Source organism: Loxodonta africana, chromosome 10, assembly GCF_030014295.1.
Source record: "Loxodonta africana isolate mLoxAfr1 chromosome 10, mLoxAfr1.hap2, whole genome shotgun sequence".
NCBI lineage: Eukaryota > Metazoa > Chordata > Mammalia > Proboscidea > Elephantidae > Loxodonta > Loxodonta africana.
This window is the reverse complement of record NC_087351.1, coordinates 47707426-47733352: the sequence shown is the minus strand read 5'-3', so window position 1 is coordinate 47733352 and position 25927 is coordinate 47707426. Positions and strand designations below refer to the sequence as shown.

Genomic DNA, 25927 nt, shown 5'->3' with positions numbered 1-25927 from the left:
GTAAACATTAAATGTGCTTCTGGTGAGGCTTTAAAAGAAAATGATGAACATGTGATTGGACAGTGGAGGAAGGGTGATGCTTTTTATGCAGTGGGAAAGAACTTGTCTGAATTATGTTCAAATGTTTGGTGGAAAGTAGAACTTGTATGTGATGAACTTGGATATCTGGCTGAGGAGACTTCTAAGCAAGTGTCTCAAAGGGGTCACATATTTTCTCCTTGTTGCTTATAGTAAAATGTGAGAGGAAAGGTGGACTTAAAAAAAGAAAGTGAAAAATGAAAACAGAACTTAAAACATTTGGAAAATTCTGTTGTACAAACTAAGGACATGTATCCTAGAACATTCACCAAGGACATGGCTACACAATCTTTTGTTAAAGAGATTAAGCCCATGACTGATGGCTTTCACTATCTATCAGAGCAGAAAACTCATCAGCTTAGACTGAAGGGAACAGAGAAAGAACGAAAGGAAAGAATGCTGTTTGCCTCTTGGAATTCTACAGGCAGGAAACAGGCTAAAGGAACTACACCTGTTGCCCTCCAAGAAGAGGAAAGGACCATCCCTGGAGCAGCTTAGAGATCAGCTGAACTGCTGAAAGGCTCACAGTAGCAGGGCTGCATTGGTATCAAAGGGTGGGGCCAGAGTATCCTGGATCTCAAAGGGTGGGGCCACAGCCTTCCAGGTTTCAAAGAGTCATATTTTTGCCAAATCAGTTCCAGATGTGGGGTTGCAGTTAAGGTGTGTCAGGGTGATAGGACTTCTGCCCAAAGTTCAGGTGGCCTGGCTGCCATATCCAAAGGAAAGAACAGGGCATACGGGGCCAAGGAGGTGGGATTGCCACTCAGATGTACTATGAGAATGGGACTGCCTAAAGCCAAGTGAACAGAGTTGTGATCCCAGTGGGCATGGAAGGTGGAGCTGAAGCCCAGGCATAAGGGATCTCCATTCAGAATCCAGAGGGGATAGCCAACACCCAGAGTCTGCTGGGGGCCATTGCCCAGATGATCTTAAAAGAGGAGAGAATTATTCTCAAGGTTTGAGGGCTAATGTAATTTGTTTTGGATTTGCTTGATGCCTGTTATTCCTTCTTTCCCTCCAGTTTCTTCCATTTGTAATGGAAATGTCTACCTTGTGCCTATTCCACCTTTGTACTTTGGAAGCAGATAACTTTCACAGGTTCACAGATGAAAAGGAATTTTGCCCCAGGATGAAATATGCTTAATATGGTTAAAGTCTCACCCATATTTGATTTCAGTGATACAGAAGGTGAGATTTTGGAATTGGAGTTGATATAAGACTTTTGGAATGATGTGATAGAGGTGAATGTGTTTTGCATGTGCCAGGGACATGAATTTTGGGAGCCAAAGGGTGGGATGTTATGGATTGGATTATGTATCTGAAAAATATGTGTTGTAAAACCTAATCTCTATGCCTGTGATTATAATCCCATTTGGGAATGGGTTGTCTTTGTTATGTTAATGAGACAGGATTAGTGTAGGGTGTATTTTGAGTCAATCTCTTTTGAGATATAAAAGAGAAGAGAAGCTAGCAGAGATGGGGGAAGAGAGACACCAAGCCACATGAAGATTGCCCAGGAGGAGAAGCTCAAAGAGACAAGTACCTTCCTCCAGAGCTGACACAGAGAGGAAGCCTTTCTGGCACCCTGAATTTGGACTTCTCATCTTCTAAACTGTGAAAAAATAAATTTCTGTTTGTTAAAGCCATGCATTTGTGGTATTTCTATTATAGCAGCACTAGATGACTAAGACAACAGGCTAGAGATGGTGAGACCCTGAGTCTAAACAAGAGATGTGACAATGGAGAGGACCAAATAAAAAAAATATTTAGGAAGTAGAGTCATCAGTACTTGGTAACTGATTGGACACGAGGGGAGAAGGAAGAGAAGTCTTAGGATGATTCCGATTTCTGGGTACTGTCAAATAAGTTGTTTACTGAAGAAGGAGGATCAGGTTTGGGAAGGCGCAGGACAAAGACGACAAGTTCTGTTTTGTACATGTTGAAGTTGAGTAGCTTGTGGAATCCCTGACAGGTGAGGTCCAATTAGTATCTCAGAAAAGAAACATGGTTACAGGAGTCCAAAATCACCAAATAAATGATAGCATCATGGGGTTAGATGACTCTTCTACTATCAAAAGAAACCATTTTGTAACGTAAATATAATAATTTTAAAATCAACAAATACTTATTTTATGCTGTAGTAGGGATAAAGAACAGTCCTATTGTTCAAGGAGTTTATATTGTTACACATACATCATAATTTGTTTTGTGAGTTTAAAATTGGTACATTAGAATTTCTTAATTTTAAAACTGTTTTTTCTTTTTAATCATGAAAGCAATGTATGCTTTTTTGTAAAAAATAGAAACAAAATGAAATATTAAGATAAAAATCAAAAACACTTGTAATTCCACTTTGCATATATCACAATTTTGGGATAGTTTTCCATCTTTTTTTCTAACTACATTTTACACACAACCTTGTTTTTGCAGTTTTTATAACATACATATTTTCAGCTTTGTATCTGCTTTTTTACTTTATATTCTTGATTATTTTCCATGTCATTAAAAAGTCTTCATATTAATCACTTTTCATGGCTGCATTATGTTCCACCTATTTATTGGATGTTCATCTCCTTATTGATGGCATTCATATTGTTACTACTCTTTCAATATTGTAAATCATGCTTTAGTATCTTTACATAAATATTTGCACCATTTCTGTTTTTCTTTTTTTTCTTTAGGATAGAGATTTAAAAGGAAACTACTGAATCAAAAGATGGAAACATTTTCAAGTGTCTTGTTATAGAATGCCAAACTGTTTTCCAGAAAGCTTGTGAGAAGCTATCAGAGTGCCTACTGTCACACTCACCATCAGTAAGAATGTTAATTTAAAAACAAACTTCACTACTTTGACTGATAAAACAAATAAACTATATTGCGTGAAAGAAGCCAGACCAAGAAAGAGTATATTGTATGCTTCTACTTATACAAAACTCTAGGAAATACAAACTCAGAGCGAGAGAAAGCAGATCAATGCCCGTCTGGGGATCAGAAGTGAGGAGGAGGGAGGGATTACAAAGTGACAGGAGGAAACTTTGAGGGTGATGGGTATGCTCACTATTTTGATTGTGGTGATGTTTTCACGGGTGTATGCATATGTTAAAATTTGATATGAAATTGTACACTTTATATAAATGTGGTTTATTATGTATCAATTATACCTGAATAAAGCTGTTCAAAATTAAGAAATAAAAATTCTTTTAATCTGATTTTTAAAAACTACTAATGAGTGTGAACATTTTCCACATGTTTTAGTTATTGGTATACACTTCTGTCATTTTTCCACGTTCCTTGTTAATTTTTCTACCTAGGTCTTAGCAATTTTCTCTTGGATTATGTGAACTTTTTATATATTAAGAAAATTAAACATTGAAGCTCTCCAGATTTCTTTTCTCTGTAATTTTTCTGTTACAACATGTTTCTGGCAGAAGTCACTCATTTACGCAAAATGATTTTAACCAAAAGGATGGCCTATAACCACACAAATCTCTAAACTACAGTAAACGTTAATCATCATTTTGCAAAACAAAACAAAAGATAGTTTAAACTCAATCCAAACTAGGAAATGAAAGGGTGTTACAACCCAGGCCTTTAAAAGAATTGGCATCTAAAATATCTTGCACGTTTTGCTTTTGTGTTTTGAAGCTACGTTGTGAAATTATTACGACATATTAAACAGTGAAGATGAAGGGCCATTCTTACAAAAACTACACGACACGACTCTGGGAGTTTGGCTAGGAGTTACTGTTTACAATGGTACATGCAGTAACGCCCTCCTCGACTTCCTTGGGCTCCTCTTTTGGCTGTTTACACAGAAAACCAAAACTGAGTGGGTAGTGCCACGGATGATCTCACGCTGGCATGACGTCAAAAGCCCTTGACGTAAGAAGGCGGTCGCCACGGGGACCGTTCGCCACCGACGGCGGAGTCGTGAAACCCCATCCCTACACTCTTCGTCTCTGCTTGGGCCTCTGCAGGGTCTAAGCTGCTGAAGAAGCTTTAACCTTAAGGGGGCCTCAGGGAGAGGAGTTGTGCTGCCGCCGCCGAGAGCCCCACCTCCGCGGCTCTGGGTCTGGGGCCCCGGCCTGTGGCGGCAAGCGGCGGCCGCTGGAGGCGGGAGGCGGCGGCGGCCGCGGGCGGCCCGCCCGGGTCTCCCTTGCTCTGTGCAGGGCCGGGAGAGAGGATCCGCCATATTGGAGCTGGAGACGAAGGTGTCTCGTAGCCGCAGCGCGAGGCGGTTGGAGGTGGCGGTGCTGGCCTGGATCGGGGAGGAGTCGCCTCTCCTGGGGCCTTCAGTCCTGGGGAGTGAATGAGCCGCTCACACTAGTCTCCTCCCCGCCCACTCCCTCCACTTTCTGCCGCCGGGACCGGGCCGGGAGGGGGCTGGAGCCAGCGGTGGCGGCGACAGCGGCAGGATGTTCTCCAAGAAGCCGCACGGGGACGTGAAGAAGTCCACCCAGAAGGTGCTGGACACCAAGAAGGACGCGCTGACCCGCCTCAAGCACCTGCGCATCGTCATCGGTGAGGAGCGAGGGGTGGCGGCACCGAGAGGCCTGGGTTGCCCGGCCTTCCCTCCCCTGGGGATCTCTGGTGATTCGCCCTCGGGAGCTGGTGCGTCCGGACCTGGCGCGGTGCGGGAGCAGAGGGCGAGGTGTCGCCTCTGCAGAGACCTGGGAGGGCGGAGAGTTTGGGGAAGGGAAAACTTGGCCATTGGCAAACACTAATCACTATTAACCCAGGGTTATCTAATTTTGAGTTAATAGTCCAGATTCATTAAAAAAAAATCATTATTCCAAAAGCTTAGATCTTTGCGACTTTCGGAAGACTTGGTGTGGTGTTTATAGGATATGTTTGCCAAATGACTACCGCCATTTCCACCCGGTATAAACCTTAATTTTTCGTTTCAAGTTTCTTGGCTGATGAGGGCAAGGAGTGGGCAGTTATACCTCTTTGGGAAGTGGGTGGTTCCCAAAAAGCTTGTGGAAAAGAGCCCCGCCCTTATGCACTCTTGTTCATCATTACTGTCATTTAGAGGGAGAACTATTAATTATGGGGGGGGGGGAGTAGTTTATAGCTTCCTTCTCTTCTCGAGAATTGTATTTTTATTTAATTCAATTTTTCTTAAAGTCGGCTGCCCTCTACCTGTTTTGCTGGCAGACCAAACAGTGCCCTGAGTTTTGGATGTAATGTTAAACAGTGCCCTGAGTTTGGATATTTGGTCATTTCATAGCCTGATAATGGCTGTAATAGTACTTAGGCCATTAAGTACTTGCCATTAAGGAGCCTTCTGGTCAGTACTTGCATTTTTTTTTTGATGAAGATATTTGAGGTCAAGAGGAAAATGACTTTGCCTGTGTTGATTGGTAGTTATTGGCAGAACTGAATTTAGAACCCAGATGCTAGTTTAGAGTATTATCTCAAGCTGTCTTCCTAATGAGTATTTGTTTTGGAAAGTGATGTTTATTAGTGAGAGATGTAAGTCCCTTATTTAAAGTACGTGCTTCCCCACTAATACACAACATTTATATGGACTTTATTGTTTACAAAGTGATTTCACATAATTTTTCATAATGAATCCTCACGGTAAATCTAGAAGCAGATATTATTATCCTCCATTTTTATAGATGAGAAAGCCGAAGTTTGGAAAAGTTAAATGGTCAACGTCTAAGTAGAAGGCTGATTCAGAACAGGTTTTATGACTCCAGTGCAGCTTTTTTGTTTTTTACTTTTCCTACATTTATGACAGCTAATCTTTATCACAAGTAAGTTGTATTTTTTTCCTGTGGAATGGTGAAAAAGCAATTCATGCAGCTTGGCAATGTGAAACTAAGCTCAGTTTTCAGGAAAATACAAATCTTCTAAATATAGTTCAGAGTATGATCTTTTCTACTTGAGAGTTAAGTCACTGAAGAAAAAATTTGACAGAGAGTGGGACATAGAAAACTAATGTAGGAAAATATGGATCACAATAATGTGGCACCTACTTGGGACAAACTGTAGGTTGTATAATGGCAGAGCTATAAATTTTAGGTCCAATAAAGTATTGAGATTTCCTAAGTTAACTGCTGTAGTTCTTTAGTTATAGAATGGTTAAGGAATGGTTCATGTATACTTCTTTGGCATAGAAAATTTTTTCTGTCTGGGAGACCTGGTCTAAATTTAAGAGGTCACATATGTCAGATGTTTTATAGGGCCTGGTTTCCTCCATTTGAAAACAAAACAATAATATAATTAAAACAAAACAAAACAAAAACCTTTTGCTTCTTGGTAAGTTATGGACTGTTTTTAATGGAGCATTTTTATCCTGTATATGTGTGTGTGCATGTATAAACATTTAAAATACCCTTAAGACCCTTCAAATGGAGAACGCTGTGCTTTCAGACTCCCTGCCCTGTGAGTGGAGGAGGTCCATATAGAGAGATTATTATACTTCAGTAGTTTTAGCGCAGTAGTTCTCAACCAGGAAAAGTTTTGCCCGACAGAGGATGATTGGCAGTTTCTGGAGATATTTTTGATTGTCATGACTACGGTAGAGGTACTATTGGCATCTAGTGGGTAGGGGCCAGGGATGCCGCTAAACGTCTTGCATCACAATAACTGTCTAGCCCAATATGTCAGTAGTGTAGAGATTGAGAAACCTTTTCAAAACATAGAGTAAGAGATGGACCTCCAAATGCTATGTTGTTTTTAGGTGTCATGAAGTTGATTTCAAATCATAGCAACCGCGTGTGTGCAGAGTAGAGCTATCCCATAGGGTTTTTCTAGGCTGTAATCTTCATGGGAAGCAGATTGCCAAGTCTTTCTCCTGAAGGGCCACTGGGTGGGTTAGAACTGCCAACCTTTCCGTTAATAGCTGAGCATTTAACCATTGCATCACCAGGCCTATATCAGTTATAGTAATTAAATTCAATGAAGTATTCTCTGTCTAAATAATTACAGTTATTTTGTTTGAAATATGGTTAATATAATTGTTAAGAAAATGATTAGGAGAGAGGAGATGACAAAAGCTGAAAGGCATTCTTAAGAGATCGGCCAATCCAGTCCCTCATTTTTTAGTTGGAAGAGACACTTCATATCCTTTTTTGTAGGAGGCGCAGGTTTTACATCAGGTAAACACAATGAGGAAACTGTTTAGTTAGCAGAGTTGTTGAGTGTTGCCAACTATGCAAGATTTTGATTTTTGTTTGTTCTCATCTGATCTGTATTTTTAACCCGTAAATTAAACTGCCACTCACTCAAGGGTACTTATAGGAGAATTGAATGCATCCAAGTATCTGAGGGCATAATCGTAATTTAAACATCTGATGTAAACCTTTTTCCTGGCATGTGTTCCCACTGTAGGACAATTCCAGTTGCATTTATAGAACTTGATTGTGAAGGAACGGAGTCCCTGAGTAGTGCAGATAGTTAAGCGCTCAACTACTAGTGGAAAGCTTGGCAGTTCAAACCCACACAGAGAGAGGTACCTTGGAAGACAGGCCTGGCAGTCTGCTTCTGAAAGGCCACATCCTTGAAAACCCTATGGAGCAGTTCTGTTCTGCACACATGGGGTTGGCATGAGTCAGAATTGACTTGATAGCAACTAACAACATTGAGATGAATAGATGGTTTTTTCTTTTTTGTTTGTTAATACGATGAATTACATTGATTTTCAAATGTTAAACCAATCCTGCATTCCTGGGTTTAAATCCCAGTTGGTTATGCTGTATTGTCTTTTATATATTGTTGAATTCAATTTGCTAAAATTTCGTTAATAATTTTTGCATCTATATTCATGAGAGTATTGTTCTGTAGTTTTTTGGTAATGTGTCTAATTTTGGTATCAGGTAATGCTGGCCTCATAGTATGAATTGGGAAATATTCCTTCCTGTTTAATTTTCTGGAAGTATTTGTGTATCATTGGTAGTTTTCTTCATTAAATGTTTGGTAGAATTCACCAGTGAATACATTTGGGTATGGAGTTTTCTTTGTGGGAAGGTTTTTAACTGCAGTTTCAATTTCTTTAGGCATATTCAGGTTATCTATTTCTTCTTGAGTGAGCATTGGTAGTTTCTTTCAGGCAATTTGCCCATTTTGTCTAAGTTGTCAAATTTATAGATATAAAGTTGTCCGTAATATTCACTTATTATCATTTGAGTAGTTACAGAATCTGTGGTGATGTCACCTCTCTCAATTTTGGTATTTGTGGATTTTTTTCCTGAACAGCCTGACTAGAGATTTATCACTTTTATTGATATTCTTAAAAGAATCAGCTTTTGGCTTTGTTGATTTTCTGCATTGCTTTTCTTCTCATTGATTTCTGCTTTGATCTTTATTATTTCCTTTCTTCTGCTTAGTTTGATTTAATTTGCTCTTCTTTTTCTAGCTTCTTAAAATGTAAGCTGAAGTTACTTTCTTTGAGACCTTTCTTCTTTCTAATACAGGCATTTGGTGATATAAATTTTCCCCTAACTACTGTTCTAATAACATCCCTTAAATTATATTTTGTAATTTCATTTTCAATTAGGTCCAAAATACTTCCTCACTTGCCTTTTGATTTCTTCTTGATCTGTGGGTTATTTAGAAGTGTGTTCTTTAGCTTCATATGTTTTTGCATAGTTCAGTTATCTTTTTGTTATTGATTACTAATTTACTTTCATTGTAGTCAGAGAACATACTTTTTATAACTGGAATTCTTTATTGTTTATTGAAATTCATTTGATGGCCCAAAATATGTTTCAACTTGGTAAATATTCTCTGTGCATTTGAAAAGAATCTATATTCTGTGTTGTCGAGTGTCCTAAAAATGTTAATTAGGGCAAGTTGTTTGATGGTTTTGTTCATGTTTTCTGTAGCCTCACTGAATTTCTGTCTACTCATTCTATCAATTATTGAGAGAAGAGTATTGAAGTCTCTAACTGTACTTGTGAATTTGTCTATTTCTTTTTGTGCACTTTTATGAGATTTTGTTTCTTATTTTTTTCCCTAAATTTTTTAATTTTATTGTTTTTCTTGAGAATATACCCAACAAAACATACACCAGTTCGGCAGTTCCTGCATGTACAATTTAGTGACATTGATTATATCCTTTGAATTGTGCAACTATTTTCACCTTCGTTTCCTGAGTTGTTCCTCCCTCACTGACATAAACTCACAGATCCCTAATCTTTCAAGTTGCTGTTCAGTCCCATGTAGATAGTTCTTAAAAGAGCATAATGCTCAAGGCAGACATTTTTTACTAGTTAAGCTAAACCAGTATTGGTTTTAAGAAGACTACAGGAGATATTTTTGGTTCAAGGTTTATAGAAAATTCAGAGCAGTAGTTTCAAGGGTTCATCCACCCTCTGTGGCTCCGGAAAGTCTGGAAGTCCGTGAGAATTTTAAATTCTGTTCTACATTTTCCCTCTTTTGATCAGGATTCTTCTATGGAATCTTTGATAAAGATACCTTCACAGCCTACCTTTGAGTGATATTATACCACTTCTGAGGTAGTATGAGAGCCTTTGTACAATAATACTTCCATTCCCCCCACCAACCTTTATGCTGTTGTCATACATTTTACTTATTCATATGCTGTAAACCTCACACTGAATATCATTATTTTTGTGTAAGCAGGCAATTATCTTGTAAAGATTTTTAAATAATAAGAACAAGTGTTGTATGTTTACCCATGTGATAATATTTGCAGTGCTTTTCATTCCTTTGTATAGATACACATTTCCATTCAGTATCATTTTCTCCCTGAGGGATTTAATATTTCTCCTGGTGGACGACGTCTCCTGGTGATGGCTTTATGGTTTTTGCTTTTCTGAAAAAGTCTTTATTTTGCCTTCTTTTTAAAATATTCTTTTCACTTTTGAAAGATATTTTTGCTGTGTTTAGGACACTAGGTTGATAGTTTTTTTCTTTCAATTCTTTAAAATTTACGCTGCTGTCTTCTTGCATTGTTTCTAATAAGAAGTCTGCTGTCATTCTTATCTTAGTTACTCTCTACGTAATACGTCTTTTTCTCTGGCTGCTTTTTATCTCTTCATCACTGGTTTTGAGCAATTTGGCTTTGATGTGCTTTGGTGTAGTTTATATTTCTTGGCTTGGGGTTCAGTGGGGTTCATTTTCAAATGTAGAAAAATTTTGACCATTTTTTTAAAATTTATTACCCCCTTCCTTTTTGGATTCCAGTTATTAGCATATTAGAAAGTATTTATATTAGTGTATCAGGAAGAGGGGATAGACATTGGTGCTACAGTGGTAGAATTCTCACCTTCCATGTGTGAGACCCGGGTTTGATTCCCAGCCAGTGCACCTCGTGTAGCCACTATCTGTCAGTGTTGGTTTGTGTGTTGCTATGATGCTGAACCATGCTTGGTAAAGCAGAGGGTCAGCGAAAGAGAGGACCCTCAACAATGAGATGGATTGACACAGTGGCCGCAATGAGGCACTCAAGCATAGCAATGATAGTGAGGATGGCACAGGACCAGGCGGTGTTTTGTTCTAATGTACGTAGGATCACTGAATCAGAACTGACTTGACACCACATAACAACAACAACAACAACAACATGGTGCTGAACTGGTTTCAGTGGAGCTTCCAGACTAAGATGGACTAGAAAGAAAGACTTGATGATCTACATCTGAAAATTACCAACGAAAGCCCTGATCAGTCACAGTGGTTAGGTCTGCAACTGATCATGAGAACCAGGCAGGGTTTTGTTCCTTTGTGCATGATGTTGCCATGAGTCAGAGGCCAACTCGACAGCAGCTAACAACAACAGCATATTGTTGTTGTTGTTAGATGCTGTCAGGTTGGTTCTGACTCATAGCAATCCTATCTATAGGACAGAGTAGAACTGTCCCATAGCGTTTCCAAGAAGCGGCTGGTAGATTTGAACTGCTGACCTCTGGGTTAGCAGCTGAGCTCTTAACCACTATACCACCGGGGCTCCAAACATATTAGACAACATATTAGGAAGTATTATTAGTATATTTAAAGGTCTCATAGCTCACTGATAACTCTCTTCTTTTTTGAGGAGTGTTTTTCTTCCTGTGTTTTATTTTGGATAATTTCTTCTGTTAAGTCTTCAGTTCACTACTGTTTTTTCTGCTCTGCAATTAATCTTGTCTAGTTTGTCATCTTAGTCATTGTAGTTTTCATCTCTAGTTCATTTTGAATCTTTTTCAAAAATATCTTCCATGTGTTTTCTTAGCTTTTAGAACATATGGAATATAGTTAAAATAGCTATTTTAATATACTTCTCTGCTAATTCTAACATCTCTTTCAATTTTTGGTCAGTTTCAATTGATTGATTATTCTCCCCATTATTGGTTGTGTTTTATTGCTTCCTTATGTGCCTGCTAGTCTTTGGATACCTGATATTGTGAATTTTACCTGATTAGGTACTGGATATTTTGTATTCTTAAAAATATTTTTGAACATTTTTCTGGGAAGCAGTCAGATTATTGAAAACAGTGTGATCATTTTGAGTCTCGCTTTTATGATTTAATTCATGAGTCTACGGTAGTGTTCCATCTAGGACTAATTATTAGCTACTTAAGCAATTATCTTCCTAAGTGTCCTACCCAATGCTTCGTGAATTATAAATTATCTTCTAGTACAACTCTTGGGAACAGGTACTATGTGAGTGCCTGGTACTAGTCTCTCTAATCCTTTTGCATGATTCTTTCCCCTGCCTTGGGTAGTTTTCTTACAAGTATGCTGTGATCGATGCTCTGCTAAATAAATTGAAAGGGACCCTCTTCAGTCTCCTAGGGTCTCACTGTGAAGCTGTCTCTTCTTTGGTACTATGTCCTGTGAACTCTCGTTGCGTTGGTACCCCTGGACTCTCAGCTCTGTTTTCTCAACTCATGGAGTCTTCTGGACACCACCTGGATTACTTCTCCTTTTTGTCTAAGCCTGGAATCTCTCTCAAGGCAGTAAATTGGAGCAGTAGTAAGGCACACCTCATTTATTTTCCATCCCTGAGGGCTCGTGTCCTTACCTAATGCCTAGTGTCTTGAAAACTGTTGTTTCTTATATTTCATCTTTTTTTTTCCCCTCAGAAAAAATGGGGTGTTTATTGTTTCCATCTTGTGATTGTTATTCCATCTTTGGTGAATGTGAAGCCTTTTGGATCATGTTTGAATATTCTAATTTTTTTGAAAAGATGCTTTTCAAAGAATTTTCCTTAAATTAGGCTATGATTTTTTTTTTTTTAATAAAATTGGGCTTTTGTTGGGTGTGTGGTTTTGACTGGTTAGTAATGCCTCATATCCTGTGAGATCACATACCTAGCAAACTCAAGTCTTTGCAATAGGCCTTAGGAGGTTTTATATAACATGCAAATTAAGACCTCTGAACATAGGTCTGAGCAGAACTAGCTGCTCTGCCATACTGGCTTTGTGACCTTAGTCAAGCCATTTGGCCTTTATGACCCTTAGTTTGCTTATTTAAAATGTAGGCTAATACTATTTGTTTAAGATATCTGTGTCTTGAGGGATGAAGTGAGGTAATGCGTGTGAAAAATACTTGAAATACGTTAAATTTTTAATTTAAAGTACTTTAAGTTACTGAGGTAAAACCCAAGGAGTTAACAGCATTTATTTCATGTAGTTTACTTTGAAATACTTTTAAAATTAAGTTTATCCTGAAAATTATTTTGGGATCTCCTTACAGTGCAGACTGCTTTGCACATGTAATTTAGGATAGCTTTTGTAGTGCAGACTGCTTTGCACATGTAATTTAGGATAGCTTGTTTTCATGTTGATGAGAAAACATTTGTTTCCCTTTTTCTTTCCACTCCTTGTTTATGCATCTAAGTACAATGCGCCTTTCACATCACCTACCTAAAAAGGCTTTGGACAAGAGGCCAGCAACCAGATGGAGTACAAAGTTGGTTGGAGATCTAATTGGAAACTATGGGAATGGGGAAGGTTTTAGAGTATTGGTTCTCAACAGTAGTAAACAAGATGGGAAACAAATATTTATAAATATTATCTTTTCCGTGTCAGATACTTCTCACAACAACTCAATAAAGTAGATGATATTATGACTTTATGAAACTGAGTCTCAAGGACTCAGTAAATTTTTCAAGAGCACAGAACGGTATGAATAGAATAGGCTTCAAACCTGTGTCTCAGGTCTGTTTGCAGAGCTTTTATTCTCTGCTCTGTTACAGTAGTGACTCAGAGAAGAAGCTATACAATGTGCTGATATGGGAATCACATTCTCTTTTCCCATATGAAATTGTTGAACTAGTCCAGAAGGAAGTATTGGGAACTTTTAAATGTTCATGTCAAACCATATCTCTTGTGGTTGCTAGAGATCTCAGTCCTCATCTTGCTGTCTCCCTCTCTTTTATTGGCAAAAATCTTTGCCATTAGAATGGCCGTTGTACGTGAACTGGAGAAAGAATAGCCAGAGACACAGTTTCCATATCTCTCTATGCCTGTACAGATGTTGTGGCCAATTCATTTCCACAGATAGGCATACCATACCTAGCATTTTGGCTTTTGTTGGTCCCTTTTCTCTGCTTGACGATTATTAACTTTGCAGATTATTATTTTTCATCATCTCTGCCTGATTATAGTACAGTTATTTTGTATAAACTTAGTTTTTCACTTAAAGGACAATATGAACATATATTAACAATAATATACTTAAATTTTGGGTGTTGATGATAACAGATTCTTTTAAATAAAGGAGACTGAAAATTGGCTTCATACCAAAAGTAATTTGGTTCCTATATTTTTCTTTTTTATATTTAGGGAAGGCATTTGTTAACTTAAAGTGATTAGTGAGAAGTATCTGATTGCCTTTCTGTAATTTAAATACATCCATTTTCACAAAGAAAATTAGATTAAAATATTTTAAGTCCGAAAAATAATGAAATAGTAGTGTTCAGTAGGTACAAATGGCAAAATATAAGGACAGAAACAAATACTGTGTGTTTATTGAATAAATGACATAAACATGGTACATACTAACTTGGAACTGATTTGGCAGGAAGTATAGGAGTCATTGTGAACTATAAACTGCCTATAAAAATAGCTAACTTGATATTTTGAGTGCATTTTTAAGAGCTTGGTGTCTAAAGTTAAGTGCTCCTATATACTTAACATGAGACCCTTCTATAGTAAAGCTCTTTAATTTGAATCTTATTTATTTGAAAAATTAATTTGACCTAATTTAACTACTTTGGCCTTGTATGTTTATAAAATGATTTATTGTGCAGATTATTAATATAAACAATGTTATTGATTAATGTGCTTAATAGATAGCAAGCTGTTTCAAATACCATAACCCATCTTTGCATTAATATTTCTTTTATTAAGGATTTTATTTTATTTAAAAGGTTTTGCATCACTTACAGGAATGAATAAAATGTGGCATAGAACCACTAGTGATAAAACAAGCAAAACCTGAATAGGCACTACTTAAAGGAAAGAAACATTACCAGATTGCAGAGATGAGCTGCTTACAGCCCAGAGACATTGAATTTGGTTCTTAGATTTCATGACAGCTAAGGGGAAAAGAGAAGCATGTTGGGTTTTAAGTTTTCAGTGTCTTAAAAAGAAAGCATACAGGTTGTTTTTGTTTGTTTGTTTTGGTTAATTTTTTTTTTTCCTAGATTCTGAATTTAATCGTGTATATTCATATGTTACCTAGTGTCTCTTCATATAGAAGGTCCTGCTAGAGAAAAAAACCCTTAGAGAAAATAGAAAAATAGGTGATTAGTATGTCTGTAGCTGTCTTTCAAATATTAAATGTCCACATGACCTAAAGGGTTCATGTTTTCCCTATTTCTGTAAATGATATCTCCTTGTTAGTAAGACATGAAGCTTTTATCTTGGAGAATATAGTAGAGAAAGATAAATTTATGTTGGGACACTCGAAGTTTGAGTTGTCTATGGGACACCCTTATCCCCAACCAAATCCTGCTCTTCTCAGGCTTTATGATATTTGAATCTGTTCTGTTCTTACCATCATTTCTGTAGTTAAAACTTCGACAGTTTCTTGCCTGAACTTTCGCAGAAGCTTACTGGTTGGTCTTCCTACGAGGATCTTTTTTCCTCTCTAGCCTGTCTTACATGGTGCTCTCACAGTATTTCTAAAGCACATTACTGAGCATGTCACTCTAGCTGCTCTGTAACCTTTCATGGCTCCCCATTGCCTATAGGATAAAGTACATAATCCTTAGCCTGCATTCAAGACAATCCATTATTTGCTCCGAATTTACCTTTCCAATTTAATAAATGGGCTAAGTGTTACAACCCTGGTGGCATAGTGTTTAAGTGCTACAGCTGTTAACCAAAGGGTCAGCAGTTCAAATCTGCCAGGCGCTCCTTGGAAACTCTATGGGGCAGTTCTACTCTGTCCTATAGGGTTGTTATGAGTCAGAACGGACTCCACGGCACTGGGTTTAAGTGTTACAGTTTAATTATATGAGAACAATTCAATATAGTTGTGCCTTACTGTGATAAAAGCATGTTGGGTTGCCTATTATAGAACTAGTTCATAGATGACACTGTTGCAAAGTGTATACTTATTACATAAATACTTAGAACGTTGTTTTATATTAAAACGAAAGATGACATATGTTGTGTATGCCCTTATTTGAAACTAATTTTTCCCTGAAGACACAAATTCCCTTACATCCCTGCTCAAATCGGTGATGCATTCCTTCTTGCCTGGAGAATTCAGCATTCCTTTATCTCACTGGTGTTACTATGATACTTCTGCACTTCTCTGAAAATCCTTCTTACTTTGGGGTACGTATGCTGCCTGATCACACAGTCCTTCAAACTTTCTCACTGGTGTTACTTCTCAGCCTCCTGGTCACTTCATTAAATTTATCAAGAACTTTGATACCTGACTTACAACCTTGCCATCATTTTAAGGGACTTAAATAGATAATTATATGACTCTTCTAACTCCCTGGTATATTTGATATCCTTAACTTTAATAACCTTACTACCATTCCATTTAAGCAGTCTTCCTCTTGATTTGTATAAGCTACAAAAGGAACTCATGTGACCAACTCATTAAATAGTTGTTTAGATAAAGATTAAGAAGGGAGAATGCTCATCTAGATAAAAAATACATGTAGATTACTACTTCATACCTTCTAACAGAATAAATTCTAAACGGATCAGTTTCTTCAGTATGAAAAGTAAAACCCTAACAGCACTAGAAGAAAAAAAGGCAAGTATTTTCTTAACAGCTTTATTGAGATATGCTTTATGTATGTGTGTGTGTATAGATATATATATATACATATATAAAATTCACCCATTTAAAGTATACAGTGCAGTGGTTTTTAGCATGTTCACAGATACGTGCAATTACCACCATAGTTGATTTTAGAACATTTTTATCACTTCAAAAATAAACCCTGTACCCATAAAACAAAACGAGGCTAAAGGGGGCATACCGGCCACGGGCAAGGACAAGAAGGCAGGAGGGGACAGGAAAGCTGGTGATAGGGCGCCCAAGGTCGAGAAGGGAGAGTGTTGACGTGCCGTAGGGTTGTTAACCAATGTCATAAAGTAACACGTGTACTAACTGTTTAATGAGAAGCTAGTTTTGTAAACCTTTGTCTAAAGTACAATTAAAATAAACAAATAAACCCTGTACTCTTTAACTATCACCTCCTTGTATGTCCATTTTCTCCCATTATCCCTAAACAACCGTGAATCCACTTTGTGTCTTTATGGATCTGTGTCCTCAGAACTTTGATATAAATGCAATCATATAATGTAGGCTTTGGTGACTGATTTCTTTCACTCAGTGTAATGTTTTCAGGGTTCATCCATGTTGTGGCTTGTACCGGTACTTTGTTCCTTTTGTAGTGGATTAATTTTCCATTGTATGTAAGTAACACGTTCTGCTTATCCATTTATCAGTTCATGGATATTTCGGTTGTTTCCACCTTTTGGCCATTATGAATATTGCCGCTACCAAGATTTGTATTCAAGTTTTTGTGTGGACATGTGTTTTCATTTCTCCTGGGTATTACATACCTAGGAGTGGAATTGCTGGGTCACATGATAACTCTGTGTTTAGTCATTTGAGCAAGTGCCAGATTGTTCTCCAAAGTGGCTGGATCATTTTATATTCCTGCCAGCAGTGTCATATGAGAATTTGGATTTCTCCACATCTTCAACACTTGTTATTATCTGACTTGTTGATTCTAGCTATCCTAGAATATAGGTAGGCATAGGTGGGTATGAAGTGGTATCTTATTGTGGTTTTGATTTGCGTTTCTCTAATGATTAATGATGTTGAACATCTTTTCATCTTCCTTGGAATAGGCAAGTATTTCTTTAATTTTGGGATAGAGAAGACCACACTTAGAACTTATACCAAAGTTAGAAATTGTCAAGGAAATTATTGATAAATTTGTGTAGATGAAAGATTGTAAGTTTCTAAGAGTAAAACCCATCCTGAACAGAGTTAAAAGACAGACAAACTAAGAAACATTTTATCATGTTTGAGTTAATTTCCTTTATTCATGTACTGTTACAAATTTATAAAGTTTGGGAAAGATTTAAAAGTAGGGTATCAAGACACGTGGAAACAGATACTCATATATCGCTAGTGGAATGTGAATTGGAGGGCAGTTTGATTGATATACATTAAAATTTAAAATTACAATATATCCTTTGTAACCAGCATTGCCATTTCTTAGTGCCTATTCTAAGTTTTTTATTCTAAGTAAGTGGATAAGTGTCCAATTTGAACCACTTTAAATATTCATTATTTGGAAGTTGATTTTAGAATTTAGGTATATTTCTATAGTCAAATGTTATGATTCTCAGGAATTGTTAGCATGATAATAATTACTAAATAAATAGATTGACTTTTTCACATGAACACAATGTACTTCCAGGTACTGTTCCATCTTTTCACTATCTTTGGGGAAAAGTTTTTAGGGGTGAATACTTTTACAGAAGCAGCTGTCATGTATTGGTAATAATAGCTAATATTTACTGACCTCTTATATGTGACAAGACCTGGACTAAGCCTTTTACATGTTACCTGATTTAATAGTCCCTGCAATGAGCCTGCGTAGTATGTAATAATTAGTTTCTAAGGAAACTTGAATATTAGATAGCTAGAAAATAAGGGACTATAGTAGAGAAAGTCAGAAGACCTGGGTTCTGATCTTACCTAGATTATATACATAACACTTCAGATCTTCATTTTGCTTGTCTATAAAATTAAGATAAAGATATTGTTGGAAGATTACATTTAAAAAAATGCATTGTTGCACAGAACTTGGTGAAGAATTTTGAAAATGATTTTAATTTTAATTTGAACCCTTAAGATAAAACCAAATTCGAGACCTGATAGGCTACTCAAAGTCAAGTAATGAAATTTGTTCTTAAAAAATAAATTGAGTACAAACCACTGAATAATTTTGATGATGGTCAAGATTTTGAAGTGTAGTCTCAGTCTCTAACCTATTAAAAATGGGTAAATTAGAAAATTATTTCAAAGTTACATGTTGGGAAAACAAATGAGAATTGAATAAATGTAAGGAAATAAAATTAATTGTTGATGTTTTATTTCAAATAAACATGCAGAAATCCTTAAATTATATCACTTAGCAATTATTATACTTCCCCACCCCACCCAAAATTAGAATAGAATAATTGCTACTGTAAAGAAGTGTGTTTGCATAACCAAATGTTTGTTGTCATTGTCTGAAGCCTTTTAAGTTAGCTTCAAGGTACGCAGTCATCAAGGTTACCAGTCATCTTCCCTTTCCATCAATTGTCCTTAGGACCTCTTGGAGACAAGGAGATTGTTACTGTTAGCTGCTTCTTGTAAACATGCCATTTCTTGTAAAATGACCTTAAGAAAAATAATTATCCGTCTGTGCTTCCATTTATTTGTTGGAAAAATCTGAAGGTGATAGATTGGAGCAACTATTTGAATAACCAACTTACATGTAGTGCTTTCTTTGCTAGGTTTTAGGGAACTGCAAAGATGAGTGTGGGAGTTGATGGTATAGTGAAAGAGAATCCTATGTTGAACAAGAAAAATGTATGAATACAAAGGAAAGATCGTATCCGAATGAGGGTCTTGGAGGAAGCTTCATGGGGGCAGGGGCGTTTGAGCTGTACCTTGAAAGACGGTGAGGATATCATTAGACAGAAGTGAAAGAAGAGTAGTTTGGGTGAAGACGTGTGTATGTATCAATACATATACACACACACATTATCCACACACATATATATTCTGTATATACATAACACACACAACACAACATATACACACACATTTTAGATACAGTCCCTTATGAGATTCATGATGTACAAATATTTTCTCCCATTCTGTAGGTTTTCTTTTCATTTTGATGAAGCCTGGTCTATTTCTTCTTTTGTTCCTTGTGCTTTTGGTGTCCTATATAAAAAAGCATTGACTAATCCAAGGTCATGTTTCTTTATAAGAGTTTTATAATTTTATATATTATACGTAGGTCTTTGATCCATTTTGAATTACATTTTGTATATGGTATACTGTAGGGTTCCAACTTAATTCTTTTGCATGTAGATATTCTGTTGTCCCAGCACCATTTGTTAAAAAGACTGTTCGTCTCCATTGAGTTGCCTTGGCACCTTATCCAAAATCAGTTAACCATCAGTGTAAGGGTTTATTTCTGGGCTCTTTATTCTAGTCCTCTATATGTGTATTTATCCCAGAAAGAAAAGATCAGAAAGGATAAACAGAAAACAAATAACAGATGATAGACTCAAATATAATAGTATCAATAATCACATTAAATATAAATAATCCCAAATAAAATATGAAATCATAAACTGACTGTCACATCTTTCTTCTGTGGAAACTGCCAGCCTTTCAGTTAGCAGCCAAGTGCTTAAACACTGCACTGTCAGGAATTAGGCCACTTCAAGTTGTTCCACAGCTCACTGGTACACTTTTCAATTTAGTGGATTCTTCTTTCTCTTTGTGTTTTATTTTGGATAGTTTCTACTGCTGTGCCTTCAAGTTCATTTATCTTCTGCAATGCCAATCTGCTGTTAATTCTGTCTAGTTTATTTTTCACCTTAAACATTTTAGTTTTCATCTATAAAAGTTATATTTGGATCTTTTTTTTATGTCTTCCAAGTGTCTCCTTAACTTTTTAAACATACGGAATACAGTTATAACTATTTTAATGCCTTTTTTTTTTTTTTGCTAATTCTAACGCCTGTGTCAATTCTGGTTTGGATTTGATAAATTGATTATTCTTTTTATTACAGGTTATGGTTTCCTGCTTTGCATGCCTGGTAATCATTAATTGGATGCCAGGCATGGTCAGTTTTTCCTTATTGGGTCCTGGATATTTTATATTCTTATAAATTTTCATGAGCTGTCTTTTGGGATGCAGTTAAATTATTTGGGAACAGTTTGTGCCTTTTTTTGTCTTGCTGTTACGATTTGTTAAGGAGCCTGGGTGGTGCAGTGGTTAAAAGCTATTGACTGCCAACCGAAAGTTTGGCAGTTCGAAACCACCAGCTGCTCTGTGGTTGAAAGACATGGCAGTCTGCTTCCGTAGAGATTTACTGCCTTGGAAACCTTATTGGGTCGCTATGAGTAGAAATCGACTCAACAGCAGTGGGTTTTTGGTTACGATTTGTTAGGCAGCTCTGGAACAGTGTTCAGATAGGGTTAACTATTCCCCACTCCTGAGGCAGTCTGTCTTCCACAGAGCCACTGGTCCTTTCAAACCGCCAACCTTTGGGTTAGCAGTCGATCGCTTTAAACGCTGTGCCACCAGGGTCCTTTTTTTATTTTTTTGGTACCAAGGCAATGGAGCCCTGGTGATGCAGTGATTAAGAGCTCGGCTGTTAGCTGGTCCTTGGAAATCCTATGGGGCAACTCTACTCTGTCCTGTAGGGTCTCTATGAGTCCGAATCAACTTGACTGCCACAGGCTTGGTTTTTGGTACTGAGGCAATACCTTCCATAGTACTCTACCCAGTGCCCTGTGAATTAAAGAGTTTTTATGGTCTGTTGGAAACAGGCATTCTTCTGTGTGAGTGCCTGGGACTGTTTAATCTAAGAACTCTTCTTCCTTTTTATAGGAACTAGCTTGAGTTATTAATACCTAATTTTATATCATTTTGTTCAGAGAATATGGCATGTGTGGTATTATTCTTGGCACTTTTTCTATTTATTTTGTGTCTTTTTTGGGGGTAAGTATCACAGTTTTGCATGAAAAGAGTATCTATTTTCTATTAGATTTAGAGTTGCATATGTAAAGTGCTAGTCACATCTTCTGTATCATTACAAATCTTAACTATGCTAGATCCAAGACCCATTGTAGTCGGCTCGAATCTGACTCATAGCAACCCTATATGACAGAGTAGAACCAGCCCATAGAGTTTGTAAGGAGCAGTTGGTGGATTCTAACTGCTGACATTTTTTTGATTAACAGCCTGAGCTCTTAACCAGTGTGTCACTGGGGTTCAGGGGCATTAAAATCTTAACTGTATTAAATATGAGCAGGTGTGTTGAAATCTGTCATGCTTTAGTAAGTTTGCTCCTCCTTAGAATTCTGTCAGTTCTGAAGCTATGCAGGCAAGTTTAAAGCTTCTAGGTAAATAGAGTCTGTTGTTAAAATGCATTGACCTTTAATTGTAGTAATTTTGGCTTTAATGGTTAGTTTGCCTCATATTGATGAATCATCATTGGCATTTTTGGTTAATATTTGAACAGTATATTTTAATTTATCCCTTTAATTAATTTGGATTTAAAATTTATTTTTTAGTAAATACCATATAGGTGGACTTCTGTGTGTGTTTGGAGGATTTAATTCACTAATATTTTTATAATTACAAATGTATTTATATTTATTTGGACCACCTTATTCACCTGGTCTTGTGCATTTCTATTAGATAGATAAGGGTTTCTGTGTTCTTTTTCCTCTCTAATAGTTTCAAAGTTATGAATTCTATTGTTGCTCTTTCAGTGGTGACCCCTAAAATTTCAGTAGCATACTACTGGAGTTCATCAGTATTTCTGCAATTCTGTTAACAAAATGAAGTGCTTAAAATACTTTCACTGTTACTTCTTTTTCATCTTTCACACGTTTGTCTGAAATTATCCTCCTTGTTAGTAGCCCGTTTCATTAGTAGTTCTTTTTTGGTTTGTTTTTAACATTAGGTGCTCATTTAGATTTATCCATACGTTTTCCAGTTTGTTTGCCCGTCTTTGCTTTTTGCACCCAGTTGTCTCATCTGGGTTTCTTTCTCTTACAGAAATATATCCTTGAGTGAGGATCTTTGAGTGGTAAATTCAATGTGTTAGAAAATGCCTTTACTCATGTTTTCTTTTGAACAATTGTCTAGCTGACTATAGAATTCTAGATTGACTGTTATTTGCCCTCAGTTCTTTGAGTGTAAAATTGCATGGTCTTCTTACCACTACTGTGCAGATGAGAAATCTGCTGTTAGTTTTGATATTCATATGTAGGCAGCTGTGCTTTTTACCTTTTGCTGGTTTTAATATTTCCACCTTGTATTAGGATGTGTGTCCATGTATGAATTTATTTGTGTTCACTTGCTTGCAACTAAATATACTTTTTCAGTCTCATCATTGCCTTGTGATAAATGGATATATTTCAGGCATTATTTCTTTGCATATTGCCTACATTTTCTCTATTCATCTTGTTATTTCTCTGTTACATTCAGAGTAATATCTTTAGTTTTACCTTCTGATTTACTGTTTCTTAATTGCCCTTGTTTGTACTTCTTTCCCTCCCTCCCATTTCTCAATTTCCTCCCCTTTTTCCATCTATTTCCCTCTTTTTTGAGCTTGATCGTATATAAAATTATTATAATTTATCTAGCGTATTTGTTTCTTACCCCCTTTCCTCCCTTCTTTCTCCTCTCTTTCCCTTCTACTTTTCTGTTCTTTTATCCTCCTATCTTTATTTGTGCTTGACTCCGTATTATATTTTATACAGTATTTCTCTTTCCTCTTGCCTATGCCCCCCTCTTCGTTTCTCGCCATTTCCTCTTCTCATCTCTTCCTTTTCATCCCTCTTCTTTCACGTACCCACTTGCTCCATATTCATCCTTTACCCTCCTCCCTTTTCCTTCTGCCTACTTCTTTCTTTCCTTCACTATCCCTCCTTCCCCTTTTCTTTTTTTTAAAACTTAGTATTTAAATTATGAGTCGGAATCGACTCGACAGCACTGGGTTCGTTTTTAGTATTTAAATTAATTGTATTATTTATTTCTACCTAGCATTTCTGTATGTTTCCAGAGAATTAGTTTGTGAGGATAATTAATCCCTATGTTGTTAGATCCATCCTCATTATCGCTGATTATTTTAAAGCAGTAAATTTGCACCATTTAATACTTTATTAGTAGGAGCAGATTATTTGTAACACATCTCACAGATCAGTATATTTTGAAGCCATAATTTGAAGAACAGTTTCAAATGATTTTTTTTAATAATGAGGGAGAAAGATGATAACTGCAAAATTTTGTTGTATTTTTGGTCTTCCAGCTTGAGTTGTGTGATAACTTTTATAGAGAAGTATTCAATATCTGACCGACATTAAACTTAGGAAGACTGGCCTCTGAACCTTGAAATTTTTTTTTTTTTAATTGTACTTTAGATGAAGGTTTACAGAACAAACTAGGTTTTCATCAAATGGCACACACATTGTTCCTATGACATTGGTTAACAACCCCATTACAGGTCAACACTCTCCCTTCTCAACCAGCTTTCCTGTTCCCTGCTGCCTTCCAGTCCCTGCCCCAGGGCTGGTGTGCCACTTCAGTCTTCTTTTGTTCCATGGGCCTAATCAGTCTTTGGCTAAAGAGTGAACCTCAGGAGTGACCTCATTACTGAGCTGAAAGGGTGTACGGGGGCCATACTCTCACGGTTTCTCCAGCCTCTGTCAGGACAGCAAGTCTGGTCTTTCTTTTTGAGTTAGAATTTTGTTCTACATTTCCCTCCAGCTCTGTCTGGGACCCTCGATTGTGATCTCTGTCAGAGTAGTCAGTGGTGGTAGCTGGGTACCATCTCGTTGTTTGGACTCAGTCTGGTGGAGGCTGTGGTAGATGTGGTCCGTTAGTCCGTTGGACTAATCTTTCCATTTTTTCCTTAATTTTCTTCATTCTTCCTTGCTCCCGAAGAGCAAGCAGTATCCTAGATGGCCGCTCCCAGGTTTTTAAGACCCCAGACGCTACTCACCAAAGTAGAACGTAGAGCATATTCTATGTAAACTTTGTTATGCCAATTGAGCTAGATATTCCTTGAGATCATTGAACCTTGAAATTTTTAATTATGTGTTTGATATGCTGCTTAAATGTTTTAAAATATATAGCAGAAGATATATTACAGTCAGGTTCTTAAAACTTAGTCATAAAAACAGACTAAAGAGACCTTTTTTTGTGGACTAAATGAAGTCTAGAATTATTTTGCTACGTATTCTCAAAGGCCTGTAAGGCACTCCTAAGCCTGAGTCAATTTTTTAAATCTTAGAGCCTCAATTTGAATTTTCTGGTTGAAGTACTTACTTGGTTTCTTTATGGAAATACTAGTTCCCCAATGCTTCAAACAGAAGTATTTCTGAAAACAGAGAACAATTTTGAAGCCTTATTTTTTTTTCTGGAGTACCAACCACCAGTTCAGCACTTCCTTAGCATTAGATTAAAAATTTGAAGGATTATGAAAGAAATTAAGACATGGTTTCTGCTCTCAAAGAACTTCAGTATCTTTAGGAAAGTAATATTAGCTCATGTCACAGAATTAGGAATGAAATGGACTAAAAGTCATGGAGGTGTTCAAGGAAATAGAAAACAGAATGGGGTAAAGGAGACCTTTTTGGAAAAAATGGGACTTATCATTGAGATTTAAAATTGGTTGAAGTTTTACCATAATCTTTTTCTTTCTGGATTTCCTTTCTTTTCCATTTTCCATTCTTCTATTGTTGTTTAGTTCAGAGAGTTGTTTTTTAATAAATGAAGCCCTTTTACTATATCTTACCCACCTCCTCTGTGTTTCTGCTTTCACTTTCCCCACCATATAAATTTTGTGAATTGGTGATCAAAAAAATTTTTTTTTAAGTTTTTATTTGCTAATTCATTACAAATAGGCATAGAGTTAAAAAAAAAAAAAAAAAGCCTAAGTTTGATCAAACTTTTTTTATTGGCAAGCTTGTAGTTTCCACACTTTGTTAACATACTGTAAAAAACAAAAAAATAAATTAAGAGAGTATCTTGGCTTCTAAATTCAGTTGCAAAATCTTGAATTGATTAATGTTTGCTTTTGTTTTGTTTTGATTTTGTTTTGCTTTGTTACTGTTCTCATTTTCTTCTTCGCCTAGGGCGTTAGTTGTGTTTGAAACATTAATTTCAGGAAATTTCAAGATAATTATAGCAGTGTGTTTCATTCTGATTTTATAATTTTTTTTTACTTTCTTCACATACTTTATGGAAAAAATAAAACACTTTTCCTATTTATTTCAACTGTATGTGTTTTTATTTTGATGTTATATAAAATATATTTAGTATTTGATTACTGGTACTCTTTTACCTTTTTATAAACAGGTAATAGATAAAATTATTACTGTTCTTATATTTTTCTTATATAGGTATTACATTGGAGGCTGAATAACATAGAAATTAAGAGCATGGACACTAGATCCAGGCTGCCTGCTTGGTGTTTAAATCCTGGCTCTGCTTATCCTAGATAATTACTTAAACTCTCTGTGCCTAAGTTTTCTTATCTATATAATAAGAATGACAGTGGTATGTATTTCATACTGTTGCCATGAGGATTATGGGAATTAATTTCTGTAAAGCACTTAGAAAAGTGTCTGGCATATAGGAAGCATTTAGTTTCTGTTA

At 36.6% G+C, this 25927-nt stretch overlaps 1 protein-coding gene across 7 annotated transcripts in view; it reads left to right on the top strand.

Annotated features, from left to right (window-relative positions):
* Positions 1-3979: 3979 nt before the first annotated feature.
* Positions 3980-25927, top strand: part of RALGAPA1 (Ral GTPase activating protein catalytic subunit alpha 1) — a 258926-nt gene continuing 236978 nt past the window's right edge. For 3 of the 7 annotated variants that reach the window (XM_064292400.1, XM_064292401.1, XM_064292403.1), the window contains exon 1: positions 3981-4599. In XM_064292400.1, the coding sequence (XP_064148470.1) occupies positions 4494-4599 (106 nt within the window). In that variant the 5' untranslated portion in view covers positions 3981-4493. Of the gene's footprint in view, positions 4600-25927 lie in introns of all 7 variants that reach the window. The other 4 variants (XM_064292405.1, XM_023546116.2, XM_023546115.2 and 1 more) reach the window with 4 other exon arrangements.